The sequence below is a fragment of the Drosophila miranda genome, chromosome 4, assembly GCF_003369915.1.
Source record: "Drosophila miranda strain MSH22 chromosome 4, D.miranda_PacBio2.1, whole genome shotgun sequence".
Lineage (NCBI taxonomy): Eukaryota > Metazoa > Arthropoda > Insecta > Diptera > Drosophilidae > Drosophila > Drosophila miranda.
Window position 1 is genome coordinate 13,194,373 of NC_046677.1, and position 21,599 is coordinate 13,215,971.

A 21,599-nucleotide genomic window follows, 5' to 3' on the forward strand; every position below is an offset into this window, starting at 1 on the left:
GGCTGCCACCTGACCCCAGAATGACAACCAGATTGTATTCCGCAGCTGAGGGCTGTCCTTGAAAAAGAGTAACTAGCAAAGTGTGATTTCGGTTCGTTCTTTATTTGGTTGTAGACACAATGGCAATCTGAGTGAGAGTAACAAACAGGAAATGTGGCAAGTGTTCATTCCACATACAGACATCCCGAACAAAAGACAGCCCGAGAAGGAAATGTATTACGTCACGAATAGGGAGAGGGGTAACCAAATAACAATATATTTTTAAGGTGCTAGAATTTTTTGTTTGTTTTTACTGCTTGTATTTTTTGGTAGGATTCTGAAATTGTTATTAGAGTCCTGATCAAAGCGGTCGGTAAATGAACATACATACATAGTACGAAAATCGATGCAAAAACAACATTATTTGTTTATTGGCTTCAGATACGATCTTATCAGTATTTATTTTATATTTTTTGATGTTGGAAAAAGTAAAATTCAAATTATCAAACATCAAAAGGACTTGAAAAGGAAATAGTTATGAAATTCAGAGCTTCAAAACACTTTACTTATTGAAGAGCCACACATGTTTTACTCTTTTTAACATATTCTATCATAGCTAGAGTTGTAGAGTCCTTTTATTCAAATAAAACCCCCTAGTGATATTCTGGCTTTACTTTTCTTTATGCCATTTGTGCAGCCAATAAAAAGAACAAAAGCACAAAACTAAATAAATTAAACTAAACTAAACGCTCTGCGGCCTCAACAATGTAAAACATTTGCATTTGGGGGGCATTCGAATTGAACCAAATGCCTCAGTTAACAGCGGGGTATGCGGAGGATGCGGGAACAGGGAGCATGGGCAGACACATGTGAAATTTCGATGCGCAATCAAATCAAAACACGGTTTTTAACTTCCGCTTGACGGCAGTTACGTAGTCGGAATACCACACATACACTCCCGAATGTTCGACTATTGAACATTTTAGAATCCCCGTTTGGGTCTTGAGCTTTTTTTGCAGTCACGATTCGGGATCGGGCTGCGACTGGCACTGGTCCTGGTTCTGGTACTGGGTCCGTGGGAGTGCTTCAGCTACAAATATTTTTCAATAAATAGTGGCATTTTTAACTTGTTTCACAATTTTCGAAAATTATTCAGGCATATAAAGAATACGTTGACGTTTTATTTATTTGGACTCCGCTTTTGCGTGTATTCCCATTTTGCATTTTCCATACCCATTTCTCTTTCCATTTCATGTGACAGAAAAATAAGGGGAAAAGTAGAATTGGATTCTTTTGCAGTTAAAGAATATTTCAGCACTGCAGCCGGGCAAAAATAGCCAGAGAATATAATAGAAATGTTTGCTCCAAATTGGAATAGGAAAAACCAACGCAGCGAAAAATACAATATATTTTGGGAAAAAAAAATGTTAAAACAACATTCGAAATGTTTTTTATGGGCGCAACAATATCCGTTTTTGAAGTATGGGGAAAACAAAAATAAAATATTTCCCAATCTAAAGGTTGTATGGAATTAACGAGTTCTGTAAGCTCAATATTTGATGTGGTTATAGACTTTGGACAAACCCAAAGAGCTCAAAAATGTCACTTTATTATTTACAGGGTGTGGTGCTGTTTTACTACATTGTAACAAAAATATTGAAATAAAGACATTAAAGGTGCGGTGTTTTATATTACTTATTCCTGTTTTTATTTCATTAATATACGAGTAGGTATGTGCTATATATGTATATACAAAAAAAGCGTGCATCCAAATAATAACAAAAATATAAATGTATAAATGAGGGCCACCGATGAAAGTTTTCTCAAAAAAAAAATACATCCACATGCATGCTCGTATATTTTGAAACCGGAAGGAATATAACGAGATACGTTTGTGGGACCATTTTTCAGACAGGCAGCATACACGATTCGAACACATACTCGTACCCGTAAATAAAAAATATATGTACTTATATGTTTGTTCAGTACAATTTTTTAAGCAAATTTATTTCGGTCACTTCCTCATCGTGCTGCTTTTTCCTTGCCTTTTTTTCAGCGCGTATCCTCGAACGAGAGCCAAGTGGTGCTGGATGCGGTAACAATGGCAACATCCGGTAAATACAGTTGCGAAGTTTCGGCGGATGCGCCCTCATTTCATACATTAATAGCGGCTGCCGAATTGGAGGTTATTGGTAAGTCATAAAGGCAATCGCATAAAGGAAAGGAATCGTCAGATACCAATTTTTGGGCCATTATTGTATGCCTGTGATATCTTTGAAAGAGTTTTTTGCGGAGCAGGAAGTCACCAAGTGAGCAATAAACAAGGCGGGGAAATACTAAAAATAACATTTGAAACCTTTAAGGCGAAAAAACTCAAGTAATTTTAATCCTTTTAGCCATTCAATGAAAAACAAAATCAGTTTTCAGTTCAAGTTTTTGATACAAGACTTAGAAATCAAACTAACCCGAGCCGGAGGCCATGACTGGGACAAACTTGCCTGTTGACCAGCTGCCATATGTGGTGGACCGAGGGGACGAGTTCAATTGGCCAGGACAAAACTGACGTGGCCAGAAGTAACTGGAAAGCTTGTGTGTGAACATGACAACTTAAACTTAAAAATAAACTCTTGAAGTTCGAATGTTTTGGCAGTTAAGCAGACAAAATACCAGGAGATTTGCGGGCAAACGAGACGAAGATGAAGATATTTAGGCGAGCAAACAAAATGAAAGCCCGGAGTGCAAATGTTTTGCCAAAGCCAGAGACGGTCAATAAACTGTCGAAGTGGCTGTGACTATGGCTATGACTGTGACTGTGTGTTTTTCAGTGGAGGGTTTTCAAGGGGCATTCGATATGTTGACGGAGGTAGACTCAAATTGGCTTGACAAACTTTTGGAAGTGTCTATTTCATGTTTACATATATGTCTTATGTGCTGCCTGGGGGGAGAGTTTGTTTGTAGATTCCCATTTTGACTCTTATGGATAATAGACAGACAGTAAGTGAAGTGACTTTGACAGCTTTATGTGGATAAGCATTTGTTTTTTATTGCTAAGAATATTCAACGTTTTATTCCGACTGAACGGACGTTCCGACTGGATTTTCCAGTGCTCACAAATATTTAAATTATGAAATGGGTTGAGGCACATTCAGAAACCAGGTACACACACAGCGATTCCAATTGACAGTCGGACAGCTGGACAGCCGGACAGCCGGACATCGTTTCAGGTCAGATTCGGGGGTTTCTCAATGCCGCAGTGTATCAGAAATATAGTGACCATCGATGGTCAAGCCGGGTCGCCCATCCCTTCCAGTATACAGGTACATACATACATACATACTTACATACATACCTACCTCTGATATCTGATGGCATCTCTTTTACTCTACCGTTTACAGAGACACCGCACAATGCGCCATTCATAACGGGAATACGTTCCCGATACCGGGTCGGCGACATATTGCGAGGTAATTGCACATCGCGACACTCCCGGCCCGCGGCCAATCTCACATGGACAGTGAATAATGAAGAGGTGAGTACCATTGAAAAGCCCCACACCCGCAGCCCAGCCCCGTCATGCGCCCCGTCATCGTTCGCACTAGATGCGCCCGAAATTATGCAAACACAATTTTCTTGTTTTTAAGCGTTGGCATCTGGCTGGAATTTATGCGTCTGTTTTTGGTCGAATAGCTGTGGGGAAGCGTGGAACGGGGCCACAGGGAGGGCAGGTTAAGCCCACTATGTAATTACCAGAAAAACACACGCATTCGTAGAGATCAACTACGCACTGGTGACACTCCCATCCATATCCATACACCATACACCCATTCATTATGCCGCCCCGGAATGGATCGAACGTCAAACTTAGTCCGTCCATTTTTTTTCTCCTACACTTTCGGGAAACGTTTTAAATATACGGTTCCGTTAGCATTTGGGGAATATTCCGAGTGGGGTTTGGCATTGTGAAATGGGCCAAATTGAGAGCTAAAAGAGCACTCGAGTCGGCAAACAATTTTCCCAGTTCAGCGTTTTGCATTTTACATAACTCCGTTTTTTTTACTCCCGAGGCATACGCCTACTAATTGTTGGTGTCAATTGCAAACAGATTTTTAAGTAGTCGGAGAAAGATAAAGGTAGCTCGAATCAAATAATTAAGCACAACTTTAAAAGAAAATTTTGAACTTGATGTTTTCTGACAGATTGCATTTTTGAAGAGGAAATAATGGATTAAATTGGAAACAATTTATATATATGCAATTTGAAATTTGTAATTTTTAATATGGATGTCATGACATGCATCTGAGAGCAATACAAAAACAATGAATACAAAGTGTTCTAAAATTAGTAATTTGCATAGATGGAAGATATTTTTTTTGTCTCATTATGTTTATGCATTGATATTTTCCTATGCTAAATATGCTAGCGATCCATAAAATATCAACCTCAAGGGGTAATGTGACTTTCCGGGAAAGCAAAACACAAAATAAAAAATAAAAGATATAAACTTTTGCCTAAATAATTAGTTTACATATTTACATATGTAAATATATATATATGTGAAAGAGAAAGAGATATGTAGGAAGAGGGAGAGAGAAAGAGAGCTAGCAAGAGAACAGCAGGCAGCGCCAATTTCAACGTCACTCAACGGCTAACAATGCTTATTGATGCTGCATAATAGGAGCACAGAGGAAGGTGGCAGTGAGGCGGTGGTGGCAGGAAAACAAAACACACACACATACCGACACCCCCTCTCATACACATACACACGCATACCTACAGAGACCGCAATTCCGCGTTGGGTGCACGAATTGGTTGTCGAGCTATAGAGTCGGACTTGGCCATGGTCGATGGTCGAAGGCCGGTTGATTGGATATGCGGAGCTGTCGCTATTTCTACCCTGCAACAGCCCCCGTCCGCTCTGTTGCCCACAAAATCCGCTTAAACAATAAGCCAGAGAAACATACCACCAAAATCAGTCAACAATCAACTATTCCAGCGAGAGAACAGAACAACTGACAAAATAGAGGAACAAAAGGAAAACAAGCTGGCATTCCCTTCCGAAAGAAAAACCTCAAGTGGTACCTTAAAAGCGGTGGGGTGGAGGGGAGGAAGATCGCGGTGGTTGCGGGGCAACAGACAAATTAATTTGCAGCCATGAAGTCAATCAAAGTCAATGCCCCGGCAGGGCATCCCCAATCGCCAAAAGGGATAATGGCCCAGGAATTTGTTTTAAAATACCTTCCCTTACGAGCGCAGACACCTGCCTGGTTAGCTGTTGCCTAACGCCACTGTGACCCATATTTTGCAATTCAGAGGGAATTTCATCTATGGTATTGGTCTTTGCTGCTTTGGCGCAGTGGGTGAAATGACCAATCTAGGGAGAAGGAGCAGAAAACCTCCAGCTCCCAAGATACTGAATATAACATACATCTGGTTTTACAGAAAGATGTAGAAAAAATTAAAGTAGTTTTAAACATTTTAAAGAAATATTTTGAAACTTAAAAATGAAAAAAAAATTGTTTTGCTTAGTTTTTAAATGAATTCGCAGGAAAGTTAAACAAAAAAAAATAAATTAATATTAATTATTGTCATTGTGTAGATCAGTGAAGTTGCAAAAGTAACTTTTTATATATCTATTTTTTTTAACAGCATCAATTTTTGCCCGATATTTAGGGTATTCTTGGTTTCTAAATTTACTTTAAGTAACTGTCGTAGCTACTGTAACAAAAAACACATTTACTTCAAAATATGGCTTCCAATTTGAAATCTGGGTAGCTGAAAGAGTACGTGGAATATTGAAATAAACCTTACAGCTGCAGCTTGCGTACCATGTCAGATTCGAATTTTTGAGCATTAAGTCAAAAAAAAAGTTTTTGAAATCTCGCATTGCACAAATTACGTTTTTATCCTGTTAGCTTGGTCGTTTTACCCGCTATGCTTTGGGTAGGCTGTAGAAACTGAAAAGGATTGGTAGAGAATAAAATGTATTGCAGCTATTCTCAATATCTCAAACTTAATTTAATTTAATTGTGAATTTGTTTGATGTTTTGAAAAATCCTCCATAATTGTTCCAGGTGAATCCCTCGCACGTGCGGCATCACAAAATCGTTGTGGAGACTCGCAACGATATGCAGACCTCCATTGTGGGCATCCACTTCGTGGTCACCGATCAGCACTTCGACAACGGCAAGCTAAAGGTGAGTCGAGGATGTCCAATATGTGTGCTAGAAATGGCTTTTAACCCGCTAATTGGTTGACCCTGCAGCTCCGGTGCAGTGCCCAGCTGCACGACGTGTACTGGAAGACCACCGAGAAGACCATCCTCGAGGCGGATCCATTTACCAAGTACGGCAGCGGAGGGGCCAGCGGGAACCGCGTCAGCCCCGACGAGTTCTACGACCAGTACACGCACGAAGACGAGCAGTTCCACAGCAAGAAGAACAGCTATCTGACACAGCTGCAGGGTAAGTAGAGCTCCAATTAGAGAAGCCCGAGTGGACGAAACACACATAATACAGCACACAGCCGATACACACACAATAGCACTGACAGAATACCTGCCCTCGTACTCGTAAGAGACGATAAGTAGAACAAAGAACAACCAGAATACATACATCGAATACATGGCCTGCATTTGTCTGTGTCTTTCTCTATTTTTCGCTAGACTTTCTCTTTCATTCCTCAGGCGAAGAAGACGACGGAGCCGAAGGAGCGGAGGATGGTGGCGCCGCCTGGCGGGGCGTGGGCTCGGGCTCATCCAGCTGCTGTCCGAGTCAATCTTTGGCAGTCAGTGGATCGCTGCTGGCGGTGCTCGGCTGGACGCTAGGCAGGCAATTAGTGTCGCAGTTGCAGGCGCTAACAAGCGGCGCCGGCATTGCAGCGAGTGGCACAACCAGCAGCAACAGAAGGTGCACCAGCCACCGGACACATTCCGGACACATGCGGGTCAGCGCCACAAAGCAACGGCAGCGGCGGGTTCATGGCCTCCGGGCGTCCGACTGCAGCTGGAGAGGATGCACAATCGGCAGGACCAACGACAGCAACAACAGCAGCAGCAGTTGCATCAGGCAATTAACATGATTCAATTGTCATGCAACTCTTGTGCCACATGATGGGGAGGGGGAGATGAACGGTATGCGAGAGTAGGGAGCGCGTTGGAAGGAGAGCTGTAGCAATACATATACCCGTAGAGATGCCAGAATGCGCAGAGCAGAGCAAATGCGATGCTGAGGAGGTTAGAGATGTGAGAGTTCAGCCCTAGGCCAAGACCCAGAAGCAAAAGCAACCACTGCAAAATGTATCTAAAATATTTACACATTCATACACTAAAAACACAAGACACTCGTTTCAGCTAGCTCAAAGTAACTTCGAATGCATTTATGGGATACAACAAAAAAAAAAGATATAAAGACACACAAAAGCGACCCATTATAAAATATGGGAGCTATTTCATAAAAAATGCAGCGATATATTTGTTCATTTCTTCAAGAGACAAAAGGGGAATTGAAGAGGTGTTTCCAAAAGGGGTTCCCAAAAACCGTATCGAGTCCTTTTTGGAACCACATCAAAACCGCTCCATTTCATCAAATGATGAAGAAAAAACGGAAAATGTTGTGCTAAGCTTTTCACTTTCAGTTCTCTATAAAAATATATTTATATATCAAAGTCAAGATTATTTATAATTGATATAAATGATATTTATATATATGTATGTATATGTGCTATATAAATTTATATATATATAAATGTAATACCAAAATAATGGAGGATCCACAAAGACAAAAACGAATTAAGAGGATTGGCAAAGGGCAGAAGAGCAATTAGATTGTAAGTCTTAATATTGCCTATAAGTCTATAAAAAAAAAAACATATATAGTATGTATTGTACTTGTATATAATATATAAATGAAACGAAAACCAAAAATCGAGATATGTATGAAATAAGTATTTACGGTAGATAATCAAAATAAAAACCAAAAGCGAAGAAAAATAAGAAGTTTTTAATTTGGTTTGTTGAAAAATTTGGGATACAACCGAAGGAAAGTAAGTAGACGGTTGCTTCATAGTACATATTGAAATAATAATATAATGGCTAAGAAGCATATACGTAACTCAATGGAAAATGTATAGATTAATAATTTGATCTCTTATAATAATAATCTGTGTACACTGTCCTTTCAACAAATTAGTTCTTACACAAATCTTCTGTTTTCATAACAAGATTGGTCCGGTAGTCCATTTCCAATTTGCTCGTTCTTCCATACAATAAAATAATTAATTAGAATGCATTCGTCAACGCCTCACGCCCACCCGGCCAGCACCCTTAATGGTCCCAGGCATTTCACTTATAACAAATGACACACAATAAATGCGAGCTGGAGCCATCGACCGACCGCCCAGAAAAAGGACATCCCTCGGTTGGCCATTTTCCTGGCTTACTTGTAGTTGCTGCCCCTCAAACAATTAGCATAACTAAAACGCTCAATTAAGCGCCTAAAATGCTGCTGTGGAAGGCAACCAAGCACCCTCAATTTTCTTGGGAAACTCCACTTTTCTCTGCTCTTCAGACTAATGCAATTTTCACCTGGCTGCTACTCTCATTTTATTACACATTTCTTTGCCTTTGCTGGCTGCTTTTTTCCTTTGTCTTTTCGTTTTTTCCTTTCTTTTTTTTCCTTCGTTTCTTGGATTTGTGTAACATTTTTCCTTCCATTCTCTGTCGCCGCGTAATGTTTATTTTTAATTATATTTTTTTCGCCCATTGTTTCTTTATATTGTTCTGTCTTTTTTTTTGGTTTTCCTTGTTCCTGTGCTCTTTGGTTTTTGCTGGCACTTGGTGGGTGTAATAAACGTTAATGGCGGTTGGCCACAAAGAGAAATGGTCGCACTTCGTTCTCGGCCTCCTCCTGATTAGCCCTTGCACACACAGAGACACACAAAGATACATTAGGTTTAATTGTGCAACGTTTAATTGGATATTTGTTATCAGATGCTTAGTGGCTTAATTATTTGGCATAGCTCATTCCAGGCTAAGAAATATAAAATCATATTTCTACAAGCAAGAGAATTGTATGCCATTTCAAGCGTATCGTTGGTCGCAAAAGTTCGCAACAAAAAGCGGCTAAAAGCATTTAACAGAAAACGTCGAGCCAAAAAAAGTGCAGGAAAGCCAAAGAACTTTCTATTCATTTTCGGGTAGTTTTTTTGTTGGCTGAAGCTGGTAAAAAGTTTTCTTTAGAAAAAAAATATTAAACAAAAAAATCAAGAAAGTTGGCTTCTTAGAGGAGACGTAAAGCGGCTTTTAAAAATGTTCCAGGCGCAACTTGGCTTTGGCTTTTCACTTAGCAAACAGCAACACCAACAGCACCAACAACAGGCAGATACATTCAGGAGGATGTAGCTACATATTCATAATGCTGATTGTCCCTGTTGTTGCTGCCTGTGTCCGTCTCCCTCCTGCTGTCGCCCTTCTACTCGTTGTCCCGGAGATGGAGATTGAAAATTTATTCAAAAGTCTGCCGAGTTTTGTGAAGTCTGGCGAGGGACAGGCGCAGGCGGGCGGACGAGTCTTGCAAGTGGCGCTGCCTCGGGATAATAACTTTAACTTGAAAAGTAGCTAGGCAAGCCGCTTTCCCTTGTTAGTTTCTCGCATTACCAACCCTCACCACGGAACTGAAATTTACATTTGGGGATACGTTTAAGTAGAAGAAAGTAAAAGCTGTCGCTTGTCATAATTGTGCGGCAATTCTCACAGAGTCAAGATGTTTGCCATGAATACTATACGTCACTAGGACCTCTCAAGGGCTCATGCATTCAAACTCAACGCACTAGAATTAGGAATTAGCAAATCATCCGTCTTCATTTAGTGTAATTTTTACTTAGAGCTTTAAACTTAAATGATTAATTTCGTGGAAAAAAGCTTTTTAAATTCCTTATAAAACTGTTCTCTAAAGATTGGTAAATATATTGAAAAACCTGTCGAAACTTTAGTAAGGGGGGGAGGAGGATTCTTACTAGGTTTGTTGGATGTACACTTATTCAGCTAACAATTAGTTTCAGAGATTATTATTAATCCTAATCAAAGATCAAAGCACCATGTTTTACAGAAATTCTATAGAATGGTTAGCCAGATCGCGACATAACCTCATATTTTGAAATTACTAAATAAATAGTCCGATAAGTGAAGCTATTGGCAGGTTTCTTTTTTAAATTATCAACTCCTACCATCGATTTTTATACATTATACATAAAATCATATGTATTATTAGGTATACAGAAGGTTAAATTTGTATTAGTCCAAGAAAAATTACAAAAATCGAAAAATATTAGATATAAACGTGTATGTTCCCATGGCGGATGGGAACAGTTTCCCAACAGGATGCTTACATAACACTTTCTATGTGTCTGTCCCCACCTGCTTATCACACGAATATAAAATGAAGCTTTCAACAGATGCAAGTGCAAATAAAGTCACGCATGTAGTATTCGCCGCACCGCCAGCACCGTCCCCTACTCGAACTACCCAGCTCTGTGGCATGACTTCGGGGTACACCGCACACCGGCAACCACATGACACACAGCCAAACAAACAAACAAACAAACAAACAAACGAACAAACTCACGCACAAACACATTTAAAGTCATAAATTTTTATTTATATGATGATGACTTAAGTTCTACGTGCGTAACCTGTATCACCTTAACCACCCACCCGAAGCCGCAGAGAGCACCGAAAGCACCACCTGCAGCTACAGCTCTCCTTCTCCTCCACCAGACAGTTACAACTTCCTTTGGCTGGGCTTTAGTTAAGTGCATGATTATGCTTTTAGTGGCATGTTGAGGTTTTGTCAGTCAGTTTGGCATGCTGGCTTTTCACTTCGGCCATCACACATCACCAACCCCCCACACTGAAAGACCCCAAGCCAGACCCCAACTCTGATTCAGATTCCAAAACTGAACTTCAAATTCTTTTTGTTGCACTGCAAGAACCAGGACAGGTGTTGGTCGGTCTTCGGCTCTGGCATACGTGGGCTAATAGGAAATTCCCTTTAGAAATTTTCACCCCGCTTTCTTCTTTATGGATATGGTTTTTCATTTATTTTTCGGTTTTAATTTCGAGTTCTATCCTTCAATCTCTATTGCAAACCTCGCCAAAGGTAACTCCTTAGCCGCTTCCGTGCGAAGCTCCTGTTAGTTATTTTTTAAACTAGTTAGTTACTGAAGTCAGTACTGGAAGCTGTTTTTCGGCTGGGGTTTGGATTGGTGGTTTTGAAACACAAAAACTCACATTATTTATATAAAATGCTTGTAACAATTAGGAAAATATAGACCTGACAAAAACCAAACTTTGTAAAATTGATAAAGTTGTAGCATAAAAGATATCTTAAAAAATATAGAATAAAAAGTTTGAATAATGCATGAATAATTGCATGAAGGGAATGACAGGATTATAGCTAATTCCAAAGTCGCAAACCTCATAAAAATCACTAAACTATAGAAGAGAGCAAAGTTATGGCCAGTGTTTCATATCTATTTTTTCGGCCTCGTTGATAGAATAATAATAATAAAAAAACGTATATACTGCATAGAACATAAATTTAGTGCATACTTTTGCGGTGTCTTCGTCCAGAAAGTATGCAATCAACTTTGATGGTCATATGTTAAAGAACGAAAATCACATATGTACATACTAACATAAATAACAAAAAACTACAACTCAATGGGGAAAAAGAGACATTCAACCCAAACTGGCAGTAAAAAAGACCTATGAATCATCCAGACAGAGCAACAAACTAACAAAATGTCATATAAATTTTAATAAGCGACTCAATAAAATATACGAGCATAATTATCGGCGAGAAGGCAAGTCAAACAAAAATTTTATGGACGAGCAAACAGCTGGAAGTGTGTAAATTATTGTGTCGAGCCAGAGGAATTAAAACATTTGCCGGAGAGAGTGGCACTGCCACAAAGACCAGACAGACAATCCAGACAGTGTCTGCCAGGCCCAAGCCCAGGCCCAGACCCAAGCACTTCCTCATGAGTCATGCCAGCGCAGAGCTTGCCAAATATGCAGCTGACGTAAAAATAAGCATCAACATAAATTTAAGTCAAACAAAGCGTAACGCGTTCCTTTTTTTACATTCTCGTACATACTTGTATAAAAGTAGATTTTTCTTCGAGTTTCGAGTTGGGGTAAAAGCAAGTTTGTCGCGTTGCCAAGAGCCAAACTAGATTCTAATGTGGCCGACGCAGTTCGTCTCTCACTCTGAAAATGTTGCCTTTTATAAGGCGTAAACACTCACAATGCGAATGCGAATGCCAAACTCGCACTCCACTCGTGTGTACTTTCTCTATATTCACGAATGCTTTTTCCCTCTGTTGGGCTTTAACCCACCGCAGCCCTACACCACAATTATGTGAGAAGATTCGAGAAGGCCAGCATTTTCTCTTGTCGCCAGAACAAGCACAAAAAGAGACCAAAAAAAACTAGAAGGAATGTAAGGTTTCATCGACCCGAATGTCGAAATACACTTGCTGCTCGACTAAAAGGATAACCCATTGAGCGACTCGATTAGATAGAAACTTTAGGTAGGACACTACTATATCTGTAAATGCTTTTAAATTTCTGCTGTGCAAATATCTGGGAGTGGTTGTAATACCCTTTGAAAGGGTATCCAGAAATCAGAGCCTTAATGCGTTGGCATGCGTTATCTGACTGGGGTTTGGCGGCAGTGCGACGGTGTGGCGGTGGTTTTGCGTCGTCTGTGGTGAAATGATGCGACAAAGTAAGTAGAAAAGAGGGTTGCCGGTGCTGCTCCGCGGCGGCTGCTGTTTCTTCTACTTCAGCTGCCTGCTGACTGTGTTTACTGCAACATAAATCAAAATCAAAGCCAAAACAGAAAAACAACACGCCAGAGGCGAGCACTGAGTTCGAATATTTCCCCATTTTCGGGTTGGCCTTCCTTTTGAGAGCAGCAAATGCGGCCATGTACCCTAGCATAGTTAGATCTGTGGAGATAAACAAATTTTCCGCTTTGGGGCGGGGCGGACAGATGCAGCGCGACAAGTAGACAAGTTGATGTTGCGTGTAAAGTGGAAGATAAGTGAAATGCGCTCTCGCTGGAGAGTGCAGCGAATTGCAGTTTGATGTGATCCCAGGATGGGAGATGAGAGCAATTCAGCAATGAAGTGATCAAGGGATCATACATATATTTTTCAAGATAGATTTAATAGCTTTTGAAGTTATTTAATCAAAGTTCGAGAGGTTTCGAATTAATACACTGAGCTCAAACGATTAAGCGCGAAAGAACGTCTTACATTTAAGGATATGACGACTAAATATCGGGCTGGGAAATCCGACAAGTAATATAAACATAAAATTAACTTTAGTTGCACTTGGGTGGAGTTATGTACAAGCAATCGATTATTTACTTTTTACATACTTTTGGTTAAAAATATCGCTGGATATCAATAACATATTACAGTCTATCAGCCAAAAGCTGAGTAGTAACATGAGGAAACTCTATTTAGCAGGTGTCAAATATTCAATTTGTAGTTAATTACATTTCGATAAAGTTCTGCAACTTATTTAGAGCTGTCAAAACAGTGGGACCACGACCCAATTAGTTTAAAACTTATTACTGAACTGCAAAATAGAAAACTGAAAACTAAACAGCCAACAAATATGTACAATACGCTGAAATATTTTCAATTCATTTTCGATGCACGCGCAGTCAGGCCTCGGGCAAGACAAGCATCAATTTCGAAACACAAAAATATAATAAATGGAAAAATATCCAATGGAAGGGAGTATCCAATCCGCGTATTAGCGGTAGGCACGCACATGTGAGGCCCATCCGTATACCCTCCCAGCCGTTTATTAATGATGGGAGCACCTGAAATCATTGCCCATCTATTGCTATATACAATATGTACACATATACTTGCATACGCTTACTCGTATCAACGTAAATTGAACGAAATGAACGCAAAGTGAAATGAACTCAGTTACAGGAAAATTTTAGTTCTTTCCACACCCGAGCTGAACAAAAAATAAATAAAATTACATTACATTACGGAAACAGAAAACGGAAAAGTGTAAAAAGCAAATGCTTGCATTTAAAATTTCGCACCTGTTTTGGGCGTTGAATAAATATTTTATTAGGCCTACCGTTCCGCTGAAATGAGTTTCGGGAACCAACACACGTTCCACCAAGCATTCTGACGCACATGGAGAGTAAATGAAACCGAATATGGCGACGATTTTGTATCTAACTGTAGCCTTCTGTTTGCTCTACAAAATATGCAATGACGTTGACGCCGCTACACGATATGCGATGCCTCACTGAATGCCGTCTAATGAATGGACACGGAGGCGCACAAAATCACAATCCCACCGGAAACAAGGGAAATACCCTCTCTTTTTTCTCTCTCTGTGTGCATGTGTGTTGGCTTACACGGTACTCGTAGATATCAATGGTATGCTCGATTCAGAAAAACCATGTAATTGCAAAACAAGATTCAGTTTTCGGTAGAAGCTTTTTGGTGGCTACACGGCTTCGTCTGTTCCTCAGTATGCCTTGGGTAGTTAAGTCGTCACACAATCCTACAAAAAATACAGCCTTTGCCGAGGCACAGTCTCGAAGAAAATATGCCTCGTCATGCCCATGAAATATAATCTTTTATTTTTCTATTGGGCTTTCCGCTTTGATCTATTCGCCAAAGACTGAATTTGTTGCTGCATATTTTCAGACCGAAAGATCCTACGTTGTAGGATTCGGGGACCGACTTAGCTGCCCCGACAAGCTGAACCACGAAACCGAGTAGCCGTGAGTCGCGGTCAGTAACGAAGCTTTGGTGAAAAGGGAATTGAGAACCCGTGCGCGCCCTCTACAGTGAACACCATAGAAGACCTTTTTGGTCCCCATGCCATATATTGATATTGTATAGTCTTTGGAAATAGGCAGAAATAGAAATAGGCCTTTTACAAAAATGTTCTGTCTGAATGACTGAATGTCTGTTTTAGGGCTATTCATTATAATTTATAAAACAAGCCACCATTCCAGCTTAAATAAATAGCGTGATATCATTGGTAAAATTATGGCGATAGTTTTTCTTAAAATTACTGCACCTTTAACCCTTTATCCAACGATTTTGTATTCCACTAAGTAAGTATCGGTATCGTCTAGTCGAAGCACTCTCGTCTTCCGCCTTAGTTTTTGTGCATTCAGCTTGTTTTCAATTCCATTTCACATGCTGCTGCCATAGGCAGACGGCAACACTCTTTTCTGCGCTGCCTTTCGGTGCATTCCTCAGTTTGTCGCTCTGCCATTTTGCCTATTATTATGGCGTGTGGAAGACGCAGATTGCGTTTTTTCCCCATTCTACTCCTATTTTTTTTTTTCGTTTCGGTTTTGTATATGTTAAGCCAGAGCGATTCAATTTCAATGGTTGTTTGCTCGGACTCTTTGTGGTCTCGGAATTGGATCAGATTATGTCTGATTGTTGTTGGAAACTGAGCTAGAAGCTGGACGAATAATGATAACCCAATCATTGTTCAAGTAAACTCATAATTCTACTATTGTTGATTATATAATGATTGTAGTTCTGTGTCTATGTATTTTCAGCAACCGAGCACTTTAAATTTATTATATTTTTTAAATTTACTTTTAAAAGCTTTTAAAAATATATTCAGCACTGTGTATAATCCTTGTTTATATTTTCGCGTCAAATGGTTGACTGATGAATTGCAACACAGTAAAAAGCATGTTTCGTATAATTACATTTTATTAATTTAAATTCACTTTCAAGAAGTATTGTTTGTACACTGTACAATGGCCCCTAGTTGTCTCATTCAAAGAAAGCTAAAATTCAATAATTTTTTATTGAACGCAAACTCCCTTTGGTCGAATTCTGGCGAAATGTTTATTATGCAAATCGAATGACAAAGGCCAAAGGGGCAATATCAGAAAGAAAGAAACGCTAGGGGGAACGTTGTCAGTCACAGCTACGACCGAGACTCTACATTTTTACCCGATACTTAGTCAGTATGGGCGCACACATTGCACGACGAAGGGTGTGTGAGAGAGAGACAGAAAATCAGGCAGAACGAGTAGGCCACTGCAAATTTATTTGTTTCTTCTGGCTATATTAATAATGCGATCTGATCCAGATACGGCAATCAAGTAGATATAGTCATTCTATGTTGCTCTGCGTTTTTAGTTTTCTCGTATATTCAAAATTGTGCATGCCACAAATATTCGTCATTTGTGGAGCGAATCGGGGCCGAATGATATTTTGAAATACACTTGTAACAGTGCGGCATCACAAAATTTTGTTTTTCTAGCTCTTATTGTCTCTGAGATCTAGGCGCTCATAAGGACTGACAGACGCACATGGCTGAGTCGACTCGGCTATTGATGCTGATCAAGAATATAGATACTTTACGAGGTCGGAAACACTTCCATCTTGGCGCTACGCATATCCTCTTTCCCCACAAATCTAATATACCCCTATACTCATTTTGAGTAGCGGGTATAAAAAGCAAACAGGAGCTGCAACGCACCCGAGATGGGCCAGAGCTAGGGACACACAGGGAAATAACCAAAAGCATTAATTAATATTCAAGTGGCCTTCTCGCCGTCCTGTGCCCCCTTTGTTCTTATTTAATTTCATGCAGCCAGGAGGGGAATGCGAATACAGGGAGCAACTTCTTGTGGATTGCCCGGGGGGAACTTATCAGTGTCAACGTTGTGCCAATAAAAACTATACTAGTATGCAAATATTTCCACAATCAAACAAATAGCTGCTAACAGGAACAGGAGCTGGAGCAGGAGCTGGAGCTCCAGCAAACACAATACCAACAAGGATGTGCAAACAAAAGCTGAAAGAATCCCACAGGACGAGGCGCCATGTGAAGCATGCAGAAATAATGGCAGAAGCCGTCGAAAGGAAAGGGAAGGAGCAGAAACGGCAGAGCGTGGCAAGTGCTCGGCGCTAGAGAGCAGATGCCTCACGTTTCCTTCTCCCCAAAGCAACAGGACATCACGGGACTGGCTGTGGCCCGCTTCTTTAGCCGCTTTCCGCTTACGCTCAGACATTCGGCTTTGATTTGCCAAAGAAAAAAGTACGTACACCAGAATCAGCAACAACTACGAATTTGCATAGCGCACTGCAATATTTCCATTCTCCTGTTTTGTCTCAGTTCCAGAAACCTCCAGCTCTAGAAACAACATCAATTCCCCTGGTTCCTGTCTTTGCATTTCCTTTTATTTCACTTCTTACTTTAGTGGTGGAAAAAACGCGCGAACAAGTTGCCAACTTTCATACGCCATGTGGGACGCTTTTTTTTCTGTGTTTTACATATATTTTATGAAAACCAAAAAATAAAAACGAAAAGTAAATAGAAAAAAAAAAAATTATTTGCGAGCTGATAGAATTTTGGGTATCCCTGCGCTGACCTTTCCATTGTTACTCTCTACCAAAAAGAAAGATATATGTTCTGAGGCTCGGTGAAGCTTTAAATATTTTCTTTAGCAGCCAGCTTTTAAGATAATTATGTATTGATATTTAAGAGATTTTTTTTTTCACCTCAACAGTGAATTAGTAAAGGAGTTCAATTAATAAACTATAATTATTGTTTTTAGAAGATTTTGTTAGCTTTACTTGAGAGAAAATTTGAGAAAATTTGGAGAAAACTAAGCCTCAATGATCGACGCCGAATGTTCGTTGCTGAGCTTTCCCTCCAGCCTTCTCTTTAAGTTAACTTAAAGTTTAAGTCAGCAACCATTCCAATCACAACGAATCTTAATTAATATGCATTAATTAAGTGTAACTACGGAATAGCTGGGGCCACATTTGTTAGTATCTAATCATATATTTCTATTTTTATCGAGGAAGGTTCCAAAAAAGATGAGCTGCATTTAAAAAATGGTTCATTGCATAATTGTGTGATTTCATGACAAACTTGTAGGCATTCCCAAAACTAATGCAGGTACTCTGAACTCTTGTTATGCACACCACCATTATTATCCCACTCTTAGTCAACTAAAAATAAGATGTTGTATCTTTATATTTTCTATTAATATATATTTCCATAATAATTAGCTACAAGGTATCACTAAACCCTCTCATGTTTTGAATTCATTTCAATGGGTGCCGGTGAAATTGTTCAAGTTTTTGTTTATATAAGTCTATAAGTCTGCAATTCTCTATGCGCCACAGATTCGACCAGTTCCTGTTCCACTCCACTGTCTGTGCTCAACAATTTATCATCCTAATCGAAAAACAGACTACGTACGAGGGTAACTTTTTAATTGGCCTCTCTCTTGCACTCTGCCTGTCTTTTTTCGCAGTGGGCGCTTAACGCATTTGTGCCAACTTAAAAACCATAAAAGCCGCAACAGTAGAAGCTGCCTCTATAAAATATATTCCTTCTCTGCTCGACTCGACTCTGCAACACTCTATTCCATTCCGCCATTCTGCCATTCCCATAGGAACATAAACCAAGCATTTACGCATTTTATGCAAACTTACGCATTTGGAAATGCCTGACGGATTGTGGTATGGGTGGAGGAGTCCTGCCTGCATTACTCCTACCGTAGGTGCCTCTGCAGTAATACGAGGCGTGCCAGAGATGGAGAACCTTGGCTTGATAACCTATAAGCCACAAATTTGCATGGAGCTACTGCTGCTGCTGCTGCTGCTACTTTTCCTTCGACTACAAATTGCCATTAAATGCAGCAACAAGAGGCGGCTGCTCTTACCGGAATGGGCGTGGTCGTTAACGAATCTATGTAGTCCCATGACTGCCCTCCGCCCTACCTCCAAACTATGTACTCCAGTTGAGGTTGAGTGGCGCTACCTGGGTTCCCGGAGACTGGAATTGCCAGCCAGCCCAACAATAACTGACACCAGTTGCTGCTGCTGCTTTTGCTTTCCACTTTCCACTTTGTTGCAACAATTTGCGCGCCCCGAGGCGCCGCAAGGATACGCTGTGAGAAAGGACGAAAGATGATGCTCGGATGCTGCTTCATTGCATTTAATTCATTTTTATTGCAGAAGCTTACAGACAGATAGAAGTAAGGGATACACATAGGTGGGGTCGGACGGACGGGCAGAGCAGTGTGTCGGGCCAAAGGCCACTTGGGTGTGCTCCTTAAAATTATATTGGGCAAAATTTTATGCAGTTGGAGATGCTAAGCTAGTCGAAGGAGCTGGAGCCAAGGATGCAGCTAACCAGCTGCCATTCCCCCGGTTTCATCCCCAATCGCCTTCTTGTGCGCTCCTCTGGCGTTGCATGCTATACAAAAGTTTTTACAAAGTAGCTGCGGCAGCTGCTGCAAGTTTGAGCGGCATCGCAACCATGGGCATGGTCGCCAAGGATGGGGCATGCCACGGACAGGACGGGACGGGAGCGACAGACAGACAGGCATTTTGATGAAGCTGCTTTATATATTGGGTGCGGGTTTTGGTTGGGTGCCTGGGTGCCTGCCGGGTCCTTGCAGTGTCCGGGCTGCCAGCAGCAGCAGCAGCAACATAATTTAAATAGCATGTAAATTAGACGGAAGTCTAAAACGAGTGCATAATGTCTGCTAAAAGTGTTCTAAGTGATTGTAATTTAGGTAAAAGTTACAATGAAGGCGCGAGGAAGCAGACTTGTGGCTTAGAAATTGCTTTGGATGATCAAGTGTTCGACTTGAGGCAATTGCCTAGCAAATTGATATCGAGATTAACGCATTTGACAAAAACATAAATGATCTGCTGATGAGATGAATGCAATTACATTATATATTAATTCATTAAATATTAATACCTAATTGTACAAATTAAAACGGTTTTGACAACCGATGATAAATTTTGTAATTAAATGAATATTTTATCCCAAAAAATAAATTAAATTCCTTGTGTGAAATGTTTTTAATATTTTTGATACATTTTAAGGTTGAAATAAAATTTAATTTTCAATAAAAAATTCAATGCAAACATTTATTTCTTGATTTTATTAGTTTTGTTTTGTTTTTTATATTTTTTAAGTATCGTAACGAGTAATTTAATTCTGGTACAGAGCATTCCATAGCGGCATCGATACCCATATAGCTACGCGAAAAATATCCCATAAAGTAATTTGGGTGCAATTCTTTCAACCTTCAGACCGTTTCTTAAAATATCAGAAAAATATATTCTTGTCTGGCCTTTTATTTTCTTAAAATATCACAAAAATATATTTTTGTCTGGCCTTTTTTTTATAACACCCAGTTACATTTTTAAAGTATACACTTGAATACTGATTTTAAATCTCCAGTCTGTCCCCCTAATTTGTGTCACATTTTCCTCACAACTGCTTTAAATGGTAGAGAAAAAGAACAAAAATCGTTTACACTTCCAAGTGGGAGTACTCTTCATTGTGCAGTTCATTGTGTTTCGCGCCCCTTTTTGAACTATCCTCGAACTGTTTTCTTCGTTTTCATTTCCCGGCTGAAGAAAGGGGAAACAAACCCTTGGATTTGAGTGTGAACCAGGAACAGGCGAAACAGAGCCGAAATGAGTTCGGGATAGTGGAAGCAAAACCCAAAACTGCGTGGCCGTGCTAAGACCTAGCTCAAAGTATTCTAGGATTTGCTTGGGTCTTAACACCATTCACTTCCGTATTTGCCCTGTGCACTGATCCATGTGGCCTAGCTGTGTGGCCTCAACAGACAAGAACGGAATCCGTATTCGATTCTAAGTGGAATTTCCTTTGGTGCTGCGATTTTTTGTGCGTGTGAGCTTTAGATTGGGCCTAGGAAATTTTTACGGGAAATGTTCTGTTTTAAATGGTTAAAAGGGCTTCCAATTTGTAGCTTTCAATACTGCTTTCATTTCCAAAAAGGGACTTAAAAATTCGAAAAGTAAAACAATTTGTATTTGCTGTAATTCAACAGCGACATTTTTTATACATTTATTCAAAAAACACTCTCTGGTGTCTGATGAATGTTGCTTCATAATGAGGACGAAACATGTTTTACGATATTGTTTATTTTCAATTGCATACTATACTCCAACAAGAAGTTGCTCAATAGAGTCTTCTCTTTGTTCGTAGGTTAATTAGCTCCCAACGTCTGGCACTAACCACTTCAGGCACCTCTTCAGCAAACCTCCGCGCAGTGCTCCAACAGAAACGAGAATCTAAAATACTTTTACCTTTTAACGGCCACTCTGCCAACTGCAGTGCAAACATACTTCCAGATCAACTTTGTTAACTTCGGCACTAAAATGCTTAACCCCGTTTCGGGGCCCAACATCAAAAACAAACCCACTCGAGGCGCACTCTAATCTATCAATAATATTATTACTTGTTCCCGGCTAGTGGGGTTCTCTCTTGTTCATCTTGCAACACGGCTTGTTGCACTTGCCCTGTCTCCTAGAAGTTTTAACTGTATAACCCGAAGCCTGTCCCAGTCCCAGTCCCGATCGAATCCCTCCAGGTAGGCAGCTAGCTACTCAACGAGCTTGGGTAATTCCTTAGGTAAATTTATAATTACTGGCAGAAACTTGCACTAGTTACGCCTGCACTTGAAGTCCGTTTCCCCCTGGACAGGTGTGTGTCCATTGGGGCCAGAGGAGTTGGGTCTGTGCTGCAA

The 21,599-nt window shown here is 40.2% G+C and overlaps 1 protein-coding gene across 2 annotated transcripts in view; it reads left to right on the forward strand.

Moving 5' to 3' along the window:
• The window catches only part of LOC108163893, a 57,798-nt gene extending 49,843 nt beyond the window's left edge, over nt 1-7,955 (forward strand). The window contains exons 4-8 of one of the 2 annotated variants that reach the window (XM_017299412.2): nt 2,036-2,171; nt 3,375-3,508; nt 6,051-6,173; nt 6,242-6,440; nt 6,641-7,955. In XM_017299412.2, the coding sequence (XP_017154901.1) occupies nt 2,036-2,171; nt 3,375-3,508; nt 6,051-6,173; nt 6,242-6,440; nt 6,641-7,056 (1,008 nt within the window). In that variant the 3' untranslated portion in view covers nt 7,057-7,955. The remainder of the gene's footprint in view (nt 1-2,035; nt 2,172-3,374; nt 3,509-6,050; nt 6,174-6,241; nt 6,441-6,640) is intronic. The other variant, XM_017299413.2, reaches the window with a different exon arrangement.
• Nucleotides 7,956-21,599: the final 13,644 nt, after the last annotated feature.